Source organism: Aulonocara sp. 'chitande type north' Nkhata Bay, linkage group LG5 (genome assembly GCF_057382095.1).
Source record: "Aulonocara sp. 'chitande type north' Nkhata Bay isolate Kocher_YH1m ecotype deep benthic linkage group LG5, A_spYH_male_GT1.1, whole genome shotgun sequence".
NCBI classification, from domain to species: domain Eukaryota; kingdom Metazoa; phylum Chordata; class Actinopteri; order Cichliformes; family Cichlidae; genus Aulonocara; species Aulonocara sp. 'chitande type north' Nkhata Bay.
The window spans coordinates 21,006,065-21,024,050 of NC_141348.1; the positions used below are offsets into that span (position 1 = coordinate 21,006,065).

Genomic DNA, 17,986 nt, shown 5'->3' on the forward strand with positions numbered 1-17,986 from the left:
GTGCGTGCGAGTGTGTACATATGTGTGTGCGTGGACTGGAATGGGGATTCTCCCAAATCAACATCATAAGGTTGTCTAACAAAAACCATTTGTCTTGCAGATGGAAACATGTCTCTCTCCCTCTCTTTGCTTTTCACCTCTTCCTGATCATATGTGGAGGCTGAGGTTGGAGTGTATGTTGTGTGTATGTGTGTTGGCTGTGGTTGAGTCAACTCAGAAGCAGCTCAGACAGCAGACATGACAAACTGCTGGCAACCGCATTCTCCTCCACATCAGCCATGCATTAGCTTAGCAGGCTAATGCTATCCCCTTTGTGATCTTCTAAGCCAACTCTGTCGGAGTACTGCCAGCACACTGTAGCTTCAGCATGACCATGTGTGATATATTTGATTAACTAATAGAACCTCTCTTAATTAACACTTGACCAGCCACCCTTACCCCCCTCTGAAATGAAGTCAGGAGTCAGGATCAACAATGCCACTGGTACAAGCAGTAAATCAGTGCTGAAGGACACTTCAAACCACCCACCTCTAGTGTATCTTCTTGTCTTAGACTTGCCCACTTGTGACTGTGTGTGTACGTGCATGTGCTACTCACTGGCTGCTGGGGGGTTGGCTGCCTTTGGAGTAAAGAGGGATATGGTCATCTCCGCTGTCTGCCTTGGTGAAGGAGGATATCCACTCAAACAGTCTGGCTCTTAAAGACGGAGACAAGCCCATGAGCAGCCAACACAGCCATGGGACAACACAGCCCTTACACAGTGTGTGTTAGTGCATCCCCCAGCACATGCATCCCTGGAAATGATCACGCTCGACTGCGGAATTTATCTACTTGAGTAGAATTTATCTACTTCCTGCTACTACCCCTCTCCCGAATCCACTATCGTCTTGTCTTCTTTCCTAACTTTGTGTCCACACCATACTGACATGTGGCTGACACACCTCCTATCAAATGAGCTGAGCGAAGTTTACGCCACACTGATGTGTGATATGCTGAATGTGCATGTTTTATATCTGTTTTTTTCTGTGTGTCCAAAAGAAGGTTCAAATTTAAGAAAAAAATGACACAGTGAGAATGACTAAATAAGAGAGACCGGAAGAGAGTCACACAGAGAACAGACTGTGATAGCCACATTACCTGTGGCTATCATCAGGAAGTCATACTTGTTTCCACACATCACTATACCTGTCTCTCTTTGGGGTGTGGCTCTGTCCATTGGGCAGGCTGTGCAGTGGAAGGTGAGCACTGGCAGCTTTGGGGAAGGCTGAGGTAGAATTGGAGCTGTTGGTGCTCAAGTCAAGGCCCTCGGCCTGTTTCAGGGCCTCCTCGCTGCTCGGCACCCCCGACACATCCTTCCACAGTTGCTGTAGGTCTGACGGACACATCGCTGCAGGCAAGGACACAGATTTAACTTAGCAACTGGTCCCACTTAACCCGTCCATCAACTTCAAATGTTCATGCACAAATGTGATGATAGGATATTTAAGGTAAGCTGATTCTAATAAATGGAAGAAGAAATACGGTTAACTATAAACCAGATAATTGTACCGACGTGCAGACACACACAGAGAAGGAGCGATAGCTGAAACTAATCTTAAATGATAGCAGACATAAAACACACACGTGCTACTTTAACTGTCCCTGTGTTTAAGAGCGGTTTAGAGTGGAAAACAGAACATCTTAAAAACGGACCTTTTTATTGTCCCCCCAGAAAGCCAGTATTCTTAATTAAGTAGCTAAACTTTGTTGCAACTGCTACTGTCCAGCAGCTCCACTGCTCCCGTTGCCACCACTATTTGTGTGAAATGGGTGGGTGCACACTTTAAGCTTTCGAGTCATAGCTTTGTTATTTCTGCTCCAATTTCACAGCGAGAGAGACGCCTAAAACGCCACAGCCCACTCCGGTGGATCTTGTAGCATGCACACACGCGGATACACACACACACATCGACACAAACTCATACGGAGACTTTGCAGCAATCCAAATATTATGTCTGCTTTGTCTGCATTCTTCTGCGGTCCCGCCAAAACAAAAGTTCTCACTCTGGAAGAATGAGGTGCCGTGTGCGTCAATGTCTTTGTATGGGTACGCACATATATGTATTATTGGGACAGCTCCACACAAAAAGCATGGACGTGCTCACAGAGCGAAAGTGTGAGGTAGGTGAAGACCGCTATAGAAAGCGGCTCACAGCACAATCCAGTCACAAAATCGGAATTTGAGAGGAAAATGTAGGCGATTTCTTGGCAAAAGTCTGTGGTTTATTGATGAGCGACAAGGAAATAAAGGAAGGTTAAAAAAACAAACATGAAATGAGATGAAAACTGCTGTTGTAAGTTCCTCCAGCTAGAGCTTAAAGATGCAAAATATTTGAGGAGATCAGAGTGCTCTTGCTAAAAGTTTCTGCCAAACGTGCGCGCCCATATTTGGTCATGAGGGTTCATTTTTCTTTCACATTAATAACCGTGGACAAACACATGCTGGGGAGTTCTAAAATTAAACTGGGCGAATTCAAAATAAGTAACTGATTTGTCTGAAAGTTTCAAAAGCTGCTGAAACGGTTCCTTGCACACTGTTTGGTCTGTCTTATTGCAGTTAAAATTTATTTAGTGCTCTTTCTTCTTCTTCTTCTTTATTTCCTTTTTGGCATGAACTTATTAGGCTTTGTCATAAGGCAGTTATGAGAGGTCTACGCAGCACCTCCATCCTACTGCGGTCAGAGAAATAAACTGAAACCAAAGCAGGACCCCTAATGCCACCACCTTCACAATGAACACAACAGCCCTTTGAGGCGGGGCAATAGTGTGTGCATTTGTGTGTAAAGGTGCGAGTGTTTATGCTCGAGTGTTTGTGTGTTTGCGTGGCATGGCTGGTCAGAGGAATGCTTCTGGCTCACGCCTGGCTGAGCCGTCACAATGGACCAGCTCTTTCACACTGCAGGGAAATTCCAGTCTGATACGGAAGGAGAAAGAAAGAAAAAAGGAGATGCCAAAGCCAAATGTTTGAAACTGCCTGAAAAATTACACTTCTAACAGAAACGTAGCCCCTGTCTTTTTCATTTGCACCTAGTAAGTATCCATTGGCTTTTTCCACTCTGTGTAAACTGGCATATCTATTTGTCCTCACCTCACACAAACAAACACCCTGTCCTCTAGCACATAAAGCACACATGTATACACACGCTTTTTGAGCAATTTGTCCAGTATTAAATTGATTTGAATTTCACTTTTGATTAGTTAAACACAGTTTCTTTGTTGTATGTGAGTGTGTGCGTGTGAGACTGCATGTGACTGTGCATGAGAGAAAAAGAGAGATCAGGGATCAGACAGCCAGAGGGAAGGAAATCGGTCTGTTTGGTCAACTCAGTCAGCGCTTTAGCAATGTTACGGCCACTTTAGAGCCTCTAAAGCATTCTCCGTGAGTGAGATAGTGTGTATGTGTGTGTCGAGGGCTGCTGTGCTAAGAGCACGGAAAACAAATGGACACAGATACACACACAGGACACATATACTCAGGGCGGGCCAGTCACCAGTCAACATTTATCATTCTAAAACTCTGCTGACAAAATGAAGGGACTGTGGGAGAAGTTACACGTAAGAATACACAAAAAAAACCCACAATCCAGTGGGCACAGCAATAGCAAAACGATGATGTTCTTGTATCTGGCTAATCTCAAGTACACACACATGCGTGCAAACATTCGCCCAAGCACATGCACACATTTCTCTAAGCAGGAGGGCTTAGTGCCATATTTTACCTATTACCCAAATGAGTACTTTCCACAAACCCACCAATCACGTTTCCTTTTATCTTTTATAGGCTGATTAACTTAACGGGCTTCACAGGCAGCACTGGGTACAGGCCCGCCTGTGTGTACGCCCATGTGTGTGCACACGCTTGTTAAGATGTGTTTGTGTCACCGGAGTGCTACAGAGTTACAGTTCTTTTCATGAATGTGTGTGCATGTGCATATACCTTGCTGCAGAGTCTGCATGGCGGCGGTGGGCTGCAGTGGAACCAGGCCCTGTCTCTGGAGGTTGAGGATGTGCTGCTGCTGAAGCTGCTGCATCTGGATCAGCTGCTGCTGGAAGGCCAGCTGCTTACTGCCTAACTGCTGTAAGCCACAAGATAAAAGGCAGAGGGTAAAGCAGTTAGGAAACTCAGTGCTCAGTTTAACTAAGTTGGTGAAGAAGTTTATTCATTCTTATTTTATGCTGTCTCAATTTTTTTATGATCCATATGGAAAGAAGTCACGCCAGCCAAAATTGCCTTATACAATGTCATACTGTAAATGTACTGTGAGCTCTACTAGACAAAAATCTGCTTGTAACTATAATTTACAACAACAAAAAACAACAAATTTGTAAAGGTATCACTCTCAAAATGAATTTTTAAACTATGCTGAATGGCCAAAAAATGTAGTTAAATGAGTTCATTTGGTATACATATCCTATTCCAACATTCAGATAAGATAATAAGATATTTAAAATCACCACACAGAATAAATAAAAGCATGAAGCAAGTAACCCATAAGGGATCGCAAGCTGTGAAGGATGTAGAGAAGGGGTGAAATGTTTGAGGGGAGAGTGCAGGAGACTGCATGTCATTTAGCAATAATGTTAGTGTGTGTTATGGTGATAAATGTCCCCTTTCCTCTTCTCCCAGTTCGGTGCAGACCTATGTTGCAACCCCTGAGAGAGATGGACTTTATCTCCCACAGATAAGTAGTGGAGAAAAAATAAATAAATACAACTCCTCATTGTGTGAGAATGTATGTGTGTGAAAGTGTGTGTGAAAAAGAGTGGCAGTCTGGACCTCTTTGAACAGAAAAGAACTCACAGGAAGGGCAAACAGGTCATTTCCTTTCAGACTTGGTGTCTGGGGAGAAGTAGTGTGGTGGTGTGTGGAGTCTGATGGGGGAGTATATGCATGTGTGTGTGCGTGTGGGCAGGGGAGCATAAGAGAGTAGTTACAATTACCCTTTACATTGATTACACTGATTTAAAAAAAGGAGGAAATACATCTTTCAATGAAACGGTTCAATGGAACTGTATCATATGATGTGCTGAACATCAGAGGCCCGGCTTGACAAACACCACTTGTAAGTGACGTTTAGACACAGATGGTGTCATATCTCACAAATGGCTGCTGTTCTCATGTGTTCAAATGTGTCACTTAGCATGAAAGGGAAATTATTTCATCTTTCAAATCCCTGTGTGCATGTTCAGCAAAACCCGCCACTGATTCCAATTAATTAATGTAAATACATAGTACTCCATTCTAAGGGAATAAATCTATGAAAAACAAAAAAATAACCAATCAAAAAACAAGTGGAGACCTGAGAAACGTATCGATGCTAATTGTGTCTGATTTTTGTGTGTGTGCGTTTATGTCTGTTTATTTGGTAACTACAGACACAAATATAAGTAGTTCAATTATTTGTGACCACAGCTTCCTACACCTTATTTTCTGCTACACCTTCCTCACATTATAATTGTATAGTTTGTTAAAGATGACACTCGATTGTTGTACTGTACTGCAACTGCAGTGTAACTGTGAAACTAAGCTTTCTCATACACAAGAGGTGTTGTAGTGCCGACAAAGCCTGTGCCATACTTTCATAGTCTGTTTCTTTGAAGCGGATTGCCAAGTTCTCATTAGTTGCAATAAATGGTTTATCAAAATCAGAGTGTCCTGACTGAACTGCCTCCTCCCTCTCTTTCGCTCTCTTTTGACCTCAGTGCCCCCCCTTCTCTACTTGTCTGTCCATTTTCTTTCTTCCAGTCCCTCCTCTGTCTCTAATTCTCTCCTGAGATATGGCTATGGTTTTTTTAAAACACACATTGTGTGTGCGTGTGTGTGCGCCTGCGTTCTGTTTACATTAGCTGTGGCTGAGTGGCCAAAGCTAGCGCAGTAACAGGCTGTCAATGTGATTTATGAGCACATCACACACTGTCTGAGCCTGCCAGTCACACCGACATGCACACACACGCACACACACACACGAAAAAGGCCATTCAGTAGATGCACACTAGCACTGTGGATGGACACACACAAAGTACGCATGTCTAGTGATGGTCAGAGTCACTTCATTAAGCTGACTCCTGACCAGTCCCCAAATACTCCAGCCGGTGCAAAACACTAGCTTTACACATACGTATGTACACACTCTTTCAATGCATCATTTCCACCGTGAGGAAATTGAAAAGAGGATTGCAGAGAAGATGGAAAGGGGCAAAAAGTCAGTCAAATACACTAGTCCACAAACACTTCAGGCTTCCTTTCTCTATATATAGGCGGCTCAAATTTACAGCCTGGCTAGTTTTATATGTCCGGAAGAAATATGAACTGTTACGGCTACCTGGAAACTTCCAAACAATATGATACTCACAATGGAAAACAGTGACTGTCTCAATACTGTGCACTTATTTTACAGGACAATTGAGGGGAAAACACTTGGTGTTTTGGTTGTGAATGATGCCTTGTAGCACCTGAAATATACAGACTGCCGCAAGTGGCCTATAAGTCACATGAGTTGTATGAATCCCTGTAGGGAGGCATAGTCCCTCAGGTGTGTGTGTGCACGCGTGTGTTTGTGCTTTGAACCGTGACACATCAAGTCTTCCTCTCTCTCTCTGCGTGTCTGTGTCACTGTATGACCAGTGTTGGCACTTCTCTAGTTGTTACAGGACAACAAACCTGAAAACTGGGACAGCAGCAGAGCGGAGGGAGAAAGGGAAAGCGTTTCAGACACCATCGCAACATGCGACTCAACCACAACTGGTTTGCTTTTGTCACGGTCGAGTTGGTTGACCGTGGTTGGTATACCCGCTGGGAGAGGGGGAGAAATCTAGGATGTGTCTCCTCATGCGTTTATCAGAAAAGTCTCATGGGGTTCTTCTCCTTAAGTCTGCCTCCTGCATTGTCCTGGGCATCTTTGGAAGCTTTTTGGCTAATGATCATTCATACAGTACAGTCAAATACAAATAGGCACGCACGCACACCCATAGGTTATGACAGTAATCGTGTCTCATCGATTTCGATTCGCTTTGTTTTGCCGTGATGTGATCCCAGTTGATCCTCTGTTATCCTACTGTAACACAGCTGTGGTTAAACCCGGTACAGTGTGTGTGTTTGTGCAAATCTCTGTGTGTGAGACAGAGTGCGAGAGAAAGAGAGTGAAATGAAGGCAGACTCTTAGTGTTGGTGGGGTTAATTGACAATTAAAGTGTGGCAGACCCCTCCTACAGAGAGATTTCCCTTCAGTCTTAGAGCAGAAGGCATGCAAATGAATACTTTGGCAGGGTAGCAGTTGGTTTAGCACAGCACTCCTTTACTGCCTCAACATAGCATGCGGATGTGAAAAAAGAATGAAAACCCATATTTACTAATTCTTAAGAAAGACAAATATGTGCATGCATCCCTGAAGTTGACAACTGGATGAAAAGGAGAGTGAAAGAAAACAGGAAGGAGAGAGCTATATGTGTCCTGCAGTCTATACATCAGATCCTCCATGTGACTTTTTTTCTTCCCCTTATGGTTTTCTCCCATGTCACCCACTTTTACTGCTTTTAAGAGTACTTGTGTACTTTAGAGTGTACTTGAGCTGAGTGAGTGTGCGCTTCGTTAAGTTCACCTCTTTTGCTGCTTGCTTCCCAGCCTGCTGCTGCTGCTGCTGCTGCTGTTGCTGCTGCTGCTGCTGCTGCTGCTGCTGCTGCTGCTGAGTCAGAAGCTGGAGATGTAACTGCTCCTGCTGCTTCTTATAATACTCCTGTAACTGGAGACAGATGCAGAAAGGGAGGTGGGGTGGGTGGATGGGTGGGGAGAGAAATGTGAAGCAAGTCGGTCACAACACACTTTGTAAAAGCTTCAACAATGCTACAGGTTTCCAACAGTGAAATGACCCAATATCGCCAAAATGCACTAACGTGAATGGCAGTCGCAAGGAATGCAGTTGCTTTGATTCCTCTCCTTGCAGCGAAGGCCGCAGTTTATTGTTGTGGTGGTGTGTGGTTTATTGACAAACCACATGCAACAAGCAAACACAGGCCCGACAAAGCCCACTGAAGTACTGCACTGAGCTGTTAGTATGTGTCAAGCTGTGTAGCGAGGTAATTGTATATGTCAAAGCTAACCGCCGGTGCTGGATTATTCACAGGGTTCAAGTTCGGTTATAGAAAGATCCGACTGACTGACCGTGCAACCAGATACAAGAGCAATGGAACAGAAACACACCTGAATATTGTAAATATAATGCACTAGACATGCATTATACTGCAGTGCAGAAATAAATCAAAAGGTCTGAAATGGCAGTTGGCACACACTAAGACACACACACACACACCAGCACTGCAAGACTGAACAGGACTGTTCTAAACCTGCAGAGAAAAAATGCACAAGCAGATATACTTTGATATACTTTGAGGCAGCACTTAGTCTATTTGGTGATGTGCTGTCATAAAACACCTGCTAGGTTCGTGTGAATACCTACACTGTTCTGCTAAGGGTTATGAGTCACCGAATCTTACATACCCTGTTTTTAGACTGCATGCAGATAGGAGGTATGGCCCTTAGGATACATGTGGTTATTTAAAATGTGTCCATCCATTGCTACTGAGGTTTCTACGAGTCTCCTTCATACTGCAGATTTAAGTGATTGCTCCCCTTTAATACCTTTAGATTTAGTGTGCTGCCTTTGATACAGTCACTCATAGTATCCTCTTACATCGCTTACAGACTTTGGTAGGAAACAAAGGCTCGACTTTTAGCTTACCAGTCTCAAACCTCTACAACATAGCTTTTTCTTTCACTCTGGCTAACTTAAATGTCTTCAGTGGCCCCATTGAGTTATGGAGTCCCTCAAGGCTCCGTTCTTTGCCCCCTTCTCTTTTCCACAGGCATGCTGCCTCCTGGCAAGGTTACTCAAAGTCATAATGTGCATTAGCATTTCTACAGCTAAATAGATTGATAAAAAAACAACCCACATGTCCTAGGAGCCTAGCAAACCTCACTACTTGATTCTCTGATATGAAATCCCATTTGTTCTGAAATTTCTTCAGATTTAATATTTTTTATTCTGTCTAGTCGTCCAAATGCCATCAGCTCTACTGGGGATAACCTCTGTAAAATAATATGAAATGGGCTGGGCTCGGACTCTTATTTGTAGTGCCAGCTTTATTAAAAAAAAAGTTGTTTAGTCTAGGTTCTGTCAGCTTAAAATTATCTTTGTAAGTAGGTCATTTCTTAAATTGCTGGCATACAAAAAGGTTTACATGCTTGTACATATGCAAGCTGTTCTCAGCTTGATGAATGGAACTTTGCTGGGACATGAGCAAAACCTCCATTCAGCATTTGCACCAAAGAACAGCACTTCATGTTGGAGCCCCCACACCACTGAACCTTCTGTCGACTGAACTCAGATACAGTTAAGCTGTTTTTATGCATTAACTCTGGACAAATGTAGCACACAACGGGAGATAGTCTGTTTATCGCGTGCTCTTCTTGCTTGAAATCTTCCATTTGGTTTAGGTGAGCAGGGCGTACAGGAGGGACGACACAGGACTATTTCCTGCTCTGTTCGCACATTGGCACTATCAGACATCGCACTCACTTTGTAGCTGTCTGATCCGACTGCTTTGGACAGATCTGTTCTCAAACGCACCTCTGTTGGGAAAGGTTCAGATCCTCTTAAAGCTCCTCTTTTTGTGAAAGCCTTTAAAAAATGTTTGATAGCTTTTTGTTCATACTTTTTCATTTCTATTTGTTTGCTTTTACTCGTTTCACTGTCTATACTTCCCATGTACTCTGACTCTTTTGTTTCATTCTTTTTTGTAAAGTACTAAGCCCCCTCCCCCCCCATACACATACAGAGGATCTGACCGGCCACAGCTTGTCTGTTTGTTTGAGTTTGTAATCATTAATTTACCCAGGAAGCTCCATTAAGATTATAATCTTGCTGAGAGTAGAGCAAGGCTGACAGGAAAACTCACACTGGCCACAGTGTGTGTGAGTCTTTGTTAGTCTGTGTGTGGGTTATCCTCCTGAGAACAGCTTGTACATGTGTCCGTCTGCAGTTTGTCTTTGTTTCATGGTGCATCAAATGTTCAAAGAGGCTTTTCAGCAGAGAATGACTTCACAGCACAGCAGTTGCTTCGGTCTCTCATCCGTCTGACCCTACAGTGAACAGACTACACACCACTGCCCATCCTCACCACACACACTATGAAATGTAATGCTCCTTTTGTGCAAAGCTGTTTTACATTTTCCAGTTTCAATCTTATCCCAGACGTAGCTTCATTTTAGCATAATTTACTGTGCTTGCTACCACGATGTTCCTTCTTGTCCTTAATTTATTTTAAATGCGGGGCTCATTCCTTCTTGCTACTCTCTTTTTTTCTTTTCCATCTGTCTTTCTTCTCTTTTATCGCTCCTTAGGCGGACTTAATCTCTCTTTTCCGCGTCACTAGCCCTGATCGCCTCATAATCACACAGACAAATGCATATGCAAGCGCACGCACGCACACACACACACACACACACACACACACACACACACACACACACACACACACACACACACACACACACACACACTTAGCTGGAGAGTGGTGAGTTGAGGGAATAATTAAGTGATAATTAAGGTCTTTTTAATGATTTGATTCAGTGGCTCTGTACATTAAGTGTATGTGTAAGTGAGGCACTCACCTCTCCAGCCTATTACCATGACCTTGACTTTAGTGAACACACACTAAAGAAAAGCAGAACAACTGTAGCATAAGTAAAGTAAAGGTTGGAGGAAACTTAAAGGTTAAAACACACACACACACAAACACACATAAACATACACGCAAGATCCACAAGTCAGTGCCTGTGCAAACACACAACTGCTGTGTAGCAGTGGGCTGTAAAACTTACTTACACACTCTTACACAATGTACTATTGCCATGGGGATATGAAATTTAATGCTCCAGTGAGTGATATGTTGGTTGACTGTTCTGTGTGTGTGTGTGTGTGTGTGTGTGTGCGTGTGTGTGTGTGTGTGTGTGTGTGCGTGTGTGTGCGTGTGTGTGTGTGTGTGTGTGTGTGTAATAGTGCCTGATTTGCAGATATACACTAAGTGCGTAGTCCATACTGTGGTTAATTAAGTGGGAGAGCAATGTTAAACTCAGTGGTTTTATTATTGATGCTGTGAGTGAGTGTGCATTATCAACCCCTCGTCCCACCGCCTCCTTTTTCCTCGTTATAGAAAAGAAAAGAGGAAAAAAAGAGCTGGTGAAGAGGTTCTTAGCCATCTGCATGTCTGTTTATAGAAAGCCACCACATTTCCCATTTCCATTATGATACATGTTGTCAGATCTTCCCGCTGCAATTTATACACGCCTAAAGCTACCACTTCTTATTAAATCTTCTGTCTGCTCTGGCTTTGCCCAAGCCGTGTTTTCTCGATATCCCCTACTAAGCAATTACTTCTGTGTCCCCGCACTGTTAGTGGTCATGTTTGCAGCCTTTAAGAGCGTTTGCCTGTGCAGGTAGCAGGTCATGGGGGTTGGTGTGGCTAAGCATTTGACAAATGTGTTGCAGATGAAGAGTGTTTATTGGTTTGTGTGTCGACATGGCAACTCCTCTATCACCTGCCGGGCATCAACACACTTCTTAATCACCGTGATTCACAGGGCGATGCCAAAAAGCACGTGCGTGCGCGTGCATAGGTGTGTTCGTGTGTTCCCGCGGGCAGAAGCGTGCCCTGTCTCCTAACAACAATGCTAAAGAAGAGGCAGTTGAAATGACAATGTGTGTATGAGTGGAAATGTGGACGTGTGTTTATCTTCAAAGATCTCAGAGCGTTGAATGAGATACAATCGCACCCATTGTGTGTCAGCGGCTACTAAAACAGACACATCCGAACATGTCAGGCTGGGACTGGGTCCAGATAAAGCGTGTGTGTGTGTGTGTGTTGTGTGTGTGTGAGAATCCGCGTCTTACCTGCTGTAGCATGAGAGCCTGCTGTTGCTGCAGCAAGGCCTGAAGCTGAGGAGGGGACAGGATCTGTTGCATCTGCTGTGGAGTGATCATCTGTGGACTCATCATAGCCATAGACACCGGGACCTAAAGACAGAACAGGGGAGCACATACATTATAAATTATTAACACACCTAGATATTGTCAAGCAAAAGTAGGATAAGTCAGCCACTTAAGCTAAGTTAAGCTTTGTGTCAAAAGGCAGAGCCAGCGCAGCAAGCTTTAAGCATGACTGTGCCTGCACCTGAATGCCCCATTGAAAGGAGGTTGTACAGTATGACGGTGCAGACGAGTAAGCTGGAGAGTTATCTTGTCTCTTGTTCTTTGCTTTCAGATACTGTTAAGAAATGCTGGCAACATTAGACAAAAATAGGCATGCTATAAAACATATTGTTGACAAGTTCCTACACAAAGCTGCCACTATTAAAAACTATTTCTGTGGCAAAATCCCAAGATAAAAGGACAGATATGCAATAGGCTTATAAAAAAATAAAAATAAAATCTTATCTGGTTTTATAAACACATGATTACGACTGCCTGCGATTCTCTTTTCCTCACAGTCAAGCCCGGCTAAGAAGAAAGGAAAAACAAAGTGGATATCTGATGAGATGAATATCTCACGAGATAGCGCTGCAGGCTGCTAAAGAAAGTGAAAGTGAGAGGGGGGGGGGTTACAGGGAGAGCGGCATGGTGATTTTTTGTAGATGGCGTTGTGCAAGCAGCTCTTAATGCATATGCACTGTACACAGAGACGTGCAGATACTAATCTGATGACAACTGAAGACAAACTTACCACATAAAATCAGAAACTGAGACAAACATGCACATGCATAAATGCAGACACAACATCTGAAAAACCACTCTGGCAAAATCCTGCTGACAAAGCAATTTTGCATTTATTCACTGTGGCAACAACTACAGTTAATTAGCGCAGCTAATAGATGAGAAACTAAGAGATATTTACGGAGGTGGGAGGAGGGCTATATGGGGTGGGGGTGGGGGCGGTTGTGTTTGAGAACTCTTTTTCTCTGGTTATAGACTGAGTGATAACAACCTCTTCCTTCTCTCCACATAAATAATAAAGTTTGTATTGAGCTGTTTTAATATCTCTGCTCACATATTATGGCTATTTCACAGGAAAATGAAGTAATTGCCCATCTCCCGATTTTCACTTTTTGATATATAAATTATTAATCCATCTCTTGATCAACTGTATGCGTGTGCATGCATTTGTGTGCTAATGTGTGTGTCGTCCCCCCCACCCCACCCTTAGGCTCTTTCCACTCACCACCTAAGTTCAGGTATGGAGGGTGGCAGCAGGTCAGCTGTTAGCGGTACATGAAATTTGTATAGAGTTGATTTGACCTTGTAAACAAGATTGGCCATAAAGAAAAAACAAACCAAAAAACAACACTTCCATGCCATCTGTCCTCTTGCTCTTTTTCTTCTACTCAGTGCTAACAGTGTCCCCAGACTTTGTCTATCCCTTTATGAAACCAGGCTTACCTAATTAAGGACACTTTGAACCACACACAATGATGAAAGGATGGAGGAGGGGTAGGAAGAGGGCAGGGCACAGGTGAATCTGGGTTATGGAAGTAGAAGAGGATTGAGTTGCGATATAAATGTGCTGTTGTGTAAGGGCGGGTGGGTGTGTGAGCTGAGAGGAAGGGAGGAGAAGAAGAAGAAGAAAAGACAGAGTCAGAAGGGGATGAGCAAGGAAAATGGTGGTGTTGTGGCAGTTGGTAAAGGAATAGGCAAAGGAGATGGGGGAGGTGGTGGAACAGCGAGCAAGATGGGGGCGGTGATGGGTGCCGCTTGGCGTCATGCCAGCTTGCCCCCGCCGCTGGGCCTTGTCATTCTAAGCTGCCAAATGAAAAGCTGTAATTAATTGCTCTTGTGCATCCCATTCTTCCTTCCTGACAACTCATACACTCTATTTTATACACACCGCCATCGACATTTTCAAGTCGCAGGCGTAATAATTACTGGAGATATAGCACCTTTCTGTGTGTTGGCTGACGTTCTGACGCCAGAGCCGAATGTGCGTTCCTGTGTACAAGTGCAGATATACTGTACTGTATGTGTGCGTGCAAATGTGGGTGAAGGTGTGTGTGAGTGTGTGTGTGCGTGTGTGCGAACGTGCATGCATTTAAAGCTGAACGTGTGTGTGGCAGGCTGAATGCTGAGTAGTTAAGGTTTGACGCCATTAATTGCCCCTATAATCTAATATCACAAAGCGTGGTGATTATGGGGCATGCGTTGCCACCGCCATACGACACCGCCAGCCTGAGAGCGCCGCCACAAAACAAAAGCCTCGCCATTAGCGATTTGACGGGCCAGGACAAAAGCGCCTCACAATGCAGAATTATATTTTCATTCGGCTTTGTCTCTCCTGGTGAATGATTTCTCCCCTTTCATTGGACTGTGAATAGGGAGAGTCTGAAAAGCCAGGCGATTTGAAGTCAGCCATTTATTAAATGCATTTAATTTTTTTTCCCGTTGTCGTCCATTTTTTTTTCACGTTGCATGTTAATTTAAAAGAGAGAGATGCGCGGCAGATTAGTCGGCGAGAGGTGATTCTGAGGGGAAGTGAGCGGAGGGGCGAGAAGAGAAAGTGGAGGAGGACGGATACCATCCACAAAAGCAAGAAATGGAAGAAGATAGGGAGGAATGAAAAAAGAAGTGGATTATAATGGGTGGAGATGAGAGATGTGTGTGAGGAAGGAACACGACCGGGGAGGTTTGCTTAAAGAGGAAAGTGCGGCCTCGAGCTTCAAGCAGCGACGACGCGTGTGCACGAACGTGCTCACGCGCACACATTTAAAAGTCTGACAGTGAACAATGCCACGATTTCAAAAATCTAAGCTGTCTCTCCTATCATTTCCATGTAAGAATCAGTCATTAGTAGACGCACATGCATGCACGCACGCACCAAGACGCACGCTGTCGAGAGGGCCAGCGGCTGACAGAGGTCAACCCTTGCCATGGATAGAGGGAGCCCGGGGAGATGGGGATCGAGCGAAGAGGAGAGAAACAGGAGACAGCCCTGTCGTTTACAGAGAGTGGAGGAGTAATTAGAGGGGTTGTTTGAAGAGGGAGTTTAACTGATTAACAAAGGAAGAGAGGGAGCAAGGGAGCGCCTGAAAGATGGGAAGGAGAACGGGGAGAAAGGCATAAAGTCCCAAAGGAGTGAAGAGAGAGAAATAGGGGAATGTAACTTGCATTTCAATGAGGCTCCATCCCTCTCTCCTCTCCTCCCTTGATGACTTTTCATTCTAACAAGGAGGAAAGCCTTTCACCGCTTTCCATGATGAAACCTTTAGAAGATGCGAAGGATGGCGATCTGATATTAAACCAGCGTGCAGCCAGAGGGAATAGGCTCTGTGCAGCTCGCTATTATGTTTACACAGAAGAATGCTAGGTAAACGAATGCATCGCCGCTAATTTGGAAGTGAACTTTGGACTTTAGACTTCACGTTCCCAGCTGAGACAGCTGACTGCAATAAATACGGTCAATGCACAGCCTCCTGAGCCATCATATATATTTCTAAAGTATGTTTACGCACCAGAATGATCATCTTTGAAATACACAAAAGCAGTCTTTCTGGGCCGTGACACAACTCCTTATTTTCAGAGAAACAAAAAGATCATGTTGACAATTTATAAAAGAATTACTGTGCCCTCAGCACAACACCCCCTCCTGGAGCTTCACAATGAGATAAAAGTACTTCTACAGTTCTCCACCTCATGCTGGCTCAAATATGTGAAGCCACAATATGTATCTAAGTGTGCGAGTGATGGCAGTGAGTGGCGAGAAGAAAGGAGGCTATAATCAGAATCTAAACAGGCTCTCGCTCTAAATGATGCAGCCCCTGCCTCTGGGTCTATGGGGACACACAGGAGAGAAGGATAATTGAAAAAATGACAAGGAGAGAGCAGGAGGAAAGGAGAGAGAGGCTGACACAGACCTCCTCTCCTCCTCCTCTTCACCCCGCCTGTTGGTGGGAGCAAACCCCAGTGCTGTTTATCCTTGTCACTGAGCATTACCACCTCACCCCGCAAAGTGTGTGTGTGTGTGTGTGTGTGTGTGACATGCACACACACAAACGCACTTATACACACACACCCACACAGATGCAGGTGCATATAGCTTCTGGAATCTGGTTTGTGTGACCGCAACCACACAAAACTTCATAAATAGCAAATAGAAATATGAGAAATATGAGTATGAGAGAGAATAGAACTCACTGAAGCAAATAAAAAAAGATAGCGAATCATTTCAGAAACCAAACTTTTTGTTTGAGGTTCCAACACTGTGCAGCCATTGTTACCAACTTGGTGAGTTTGTCAGCGGCCTTCGTGACTTTTAAGCACCTTTAAAAAGAAAGAAGTAGATCTCTATATAGTTTAGCTTGTCCCAAGCTGAAGGAAAATGTGACTTTGGTTGAGAAAGTTTCTCTTGAGAAAGTAAAAGTCATGCAGTTTCAGGTGATCCTGCAAAAACCCTCCATTGGTCCCCCTCTCTATTGTTCTCCCTCGTGTCACTCTCCCCGAGGCTTTGGCGTAGATCTCCCAAGACGCTCAGTCTGCATCAACACCTCAGGGGCCGGCGGCTGTCCTTGCGAGACGGGCTTCATGGACCCTATAGTCTGGGCCGAACTGTGTCACCCACCACCTTCATTTCAAGTATTTCCACTGTTAAAAGGTGACGTTTAAAAAGGTTCTATGAATGCAGAATGTTTCTAAAGTTAGCGAGTAATCAGGATTGAAAATGGATTTGTAGGGAACGCTCATCGTCCAGCTGTAATTGGCCGCATTCCATTTCTGTTCTTATACTCGTGCTGTTGTCCAACCAGCTTTAAAGATAGGCCTATGGACAGTTGTTTTTTTTCTGTTGATATTTATTTTTGTTTCATTCTGAGTTACTTGAAAAAGTGTTTTTCAATCATTATTCCATGGACACAGGTCGCAAAGAAGTTTGCAAATCACATGACAAAGCATTGTTGTCTTTTTTTTCTTCTTCTGGCACCGGTCAACTGCGTTTGGTTGTGTGTGTTTCAGCACCGTGCAGCGTCCTTACACGTAAAGGTTTTAACAGTGTGAGGCGAGCGCTCTCGTTTCTTGCTGGTTTAGGATTTGTTTATCCTCCAGCTATCATCTCTATTGCTCCCTCCATCTTTCAGCCCCTCCAGGTAAACAGCCTGTCTGTCCTCATCATGCCAAGGACTGAGAGGAGAGCTTGGGGTTGGTGGGGGAGTGGGTGTGTGGGGATTTGCAGGGGTAAGAGGGGAAAAGAGAGAAGCAGAAGAGAAAAGCATTTGAGTGAAGAGAGAAGGAGTGCCTACTGTGCTGAGAGTGTTGTTTGGAACTCGGGGCCAGGGCCTTCACTGAAAGTAAAAGGGCCCCATTGTGTGTGGTGAGTACCCCTCCTCCAGCTAATCTGCAGTGGGGCTAGGGGCCACATTATTCTGAAGGAAACTGATGAGCGAAGCCAGGTGAGGCTGGGGATGATATGGACATGCTCCGTATTTCAAACCTTTTTTTTTTTTGCTGAGTAACGCTTCTGTCGTTGTCTCGATGAACAATGAACATATTTGTTTAAGCGGCTTGTTAAGAAACAGTAAAATGACTTTAACTGGGGACAAAACGTTCTGGATTAAACTAAATAATAAATAGTGTTTTACATACTTGTAAAATGCTATAAAATATTTTAGTTCAAAAAGTGTGTGAATATAATTATTAAGAACGGGTCTTTTAGAGCAAAAAGGGAAGAATTGAAGGGATCTTGAAGCTGGTCCCGTGCTCGCTGGCCATGCACGCTTTGACTCTTATACTCATATACAAACAGTATGTACTGTATGTGGAGGCGTATAAAACATAGCTTTCTCTGACAGGGGCTCGACAAATGAAAAAGAGAGAAAAAAAAAGAAAACTTGAGAGAGGACAGTGAAAGACCAGTAAGT

The 17,986-nt window shown here is 44.0% G+C and overlaps 1 protein-coding gene across 1 annotated transcript in view; it reads right to left on the minus strand.

Annotated features, from left to right (window-relative positions):
* foxp4 (forkhead box P4) overlaps nt 1–17,986 on the minus strand; it is a 92,896-nt gene that overhangs the window by 20,099 nt on the left and 54,811 nt on the right. The window contains exons 4-8 of the mRNA XM_086291991.1: nt 11,985–12,107; nt 7,638–7,778; nt 3,977–4,115; nt 1,186–1,387; nt 598–696 (exon numbers count right to left, since the gene is read on the minus strand). Of these exons, the coding sequence (XP_086148117.1) occupies nt 598–696; nt 1,186–1,387; nt 3,977–4,115; nt 7,638–7,778; nt 11,985–12,107 (704 nt within the window). The remainder of the gene's footprint in view (nt 1–597; nt 697–1,185; nt 1,388–3,976; nt 4,116–7,637; nt 7,779–11,984; nt 12,108–17,986) is intronic.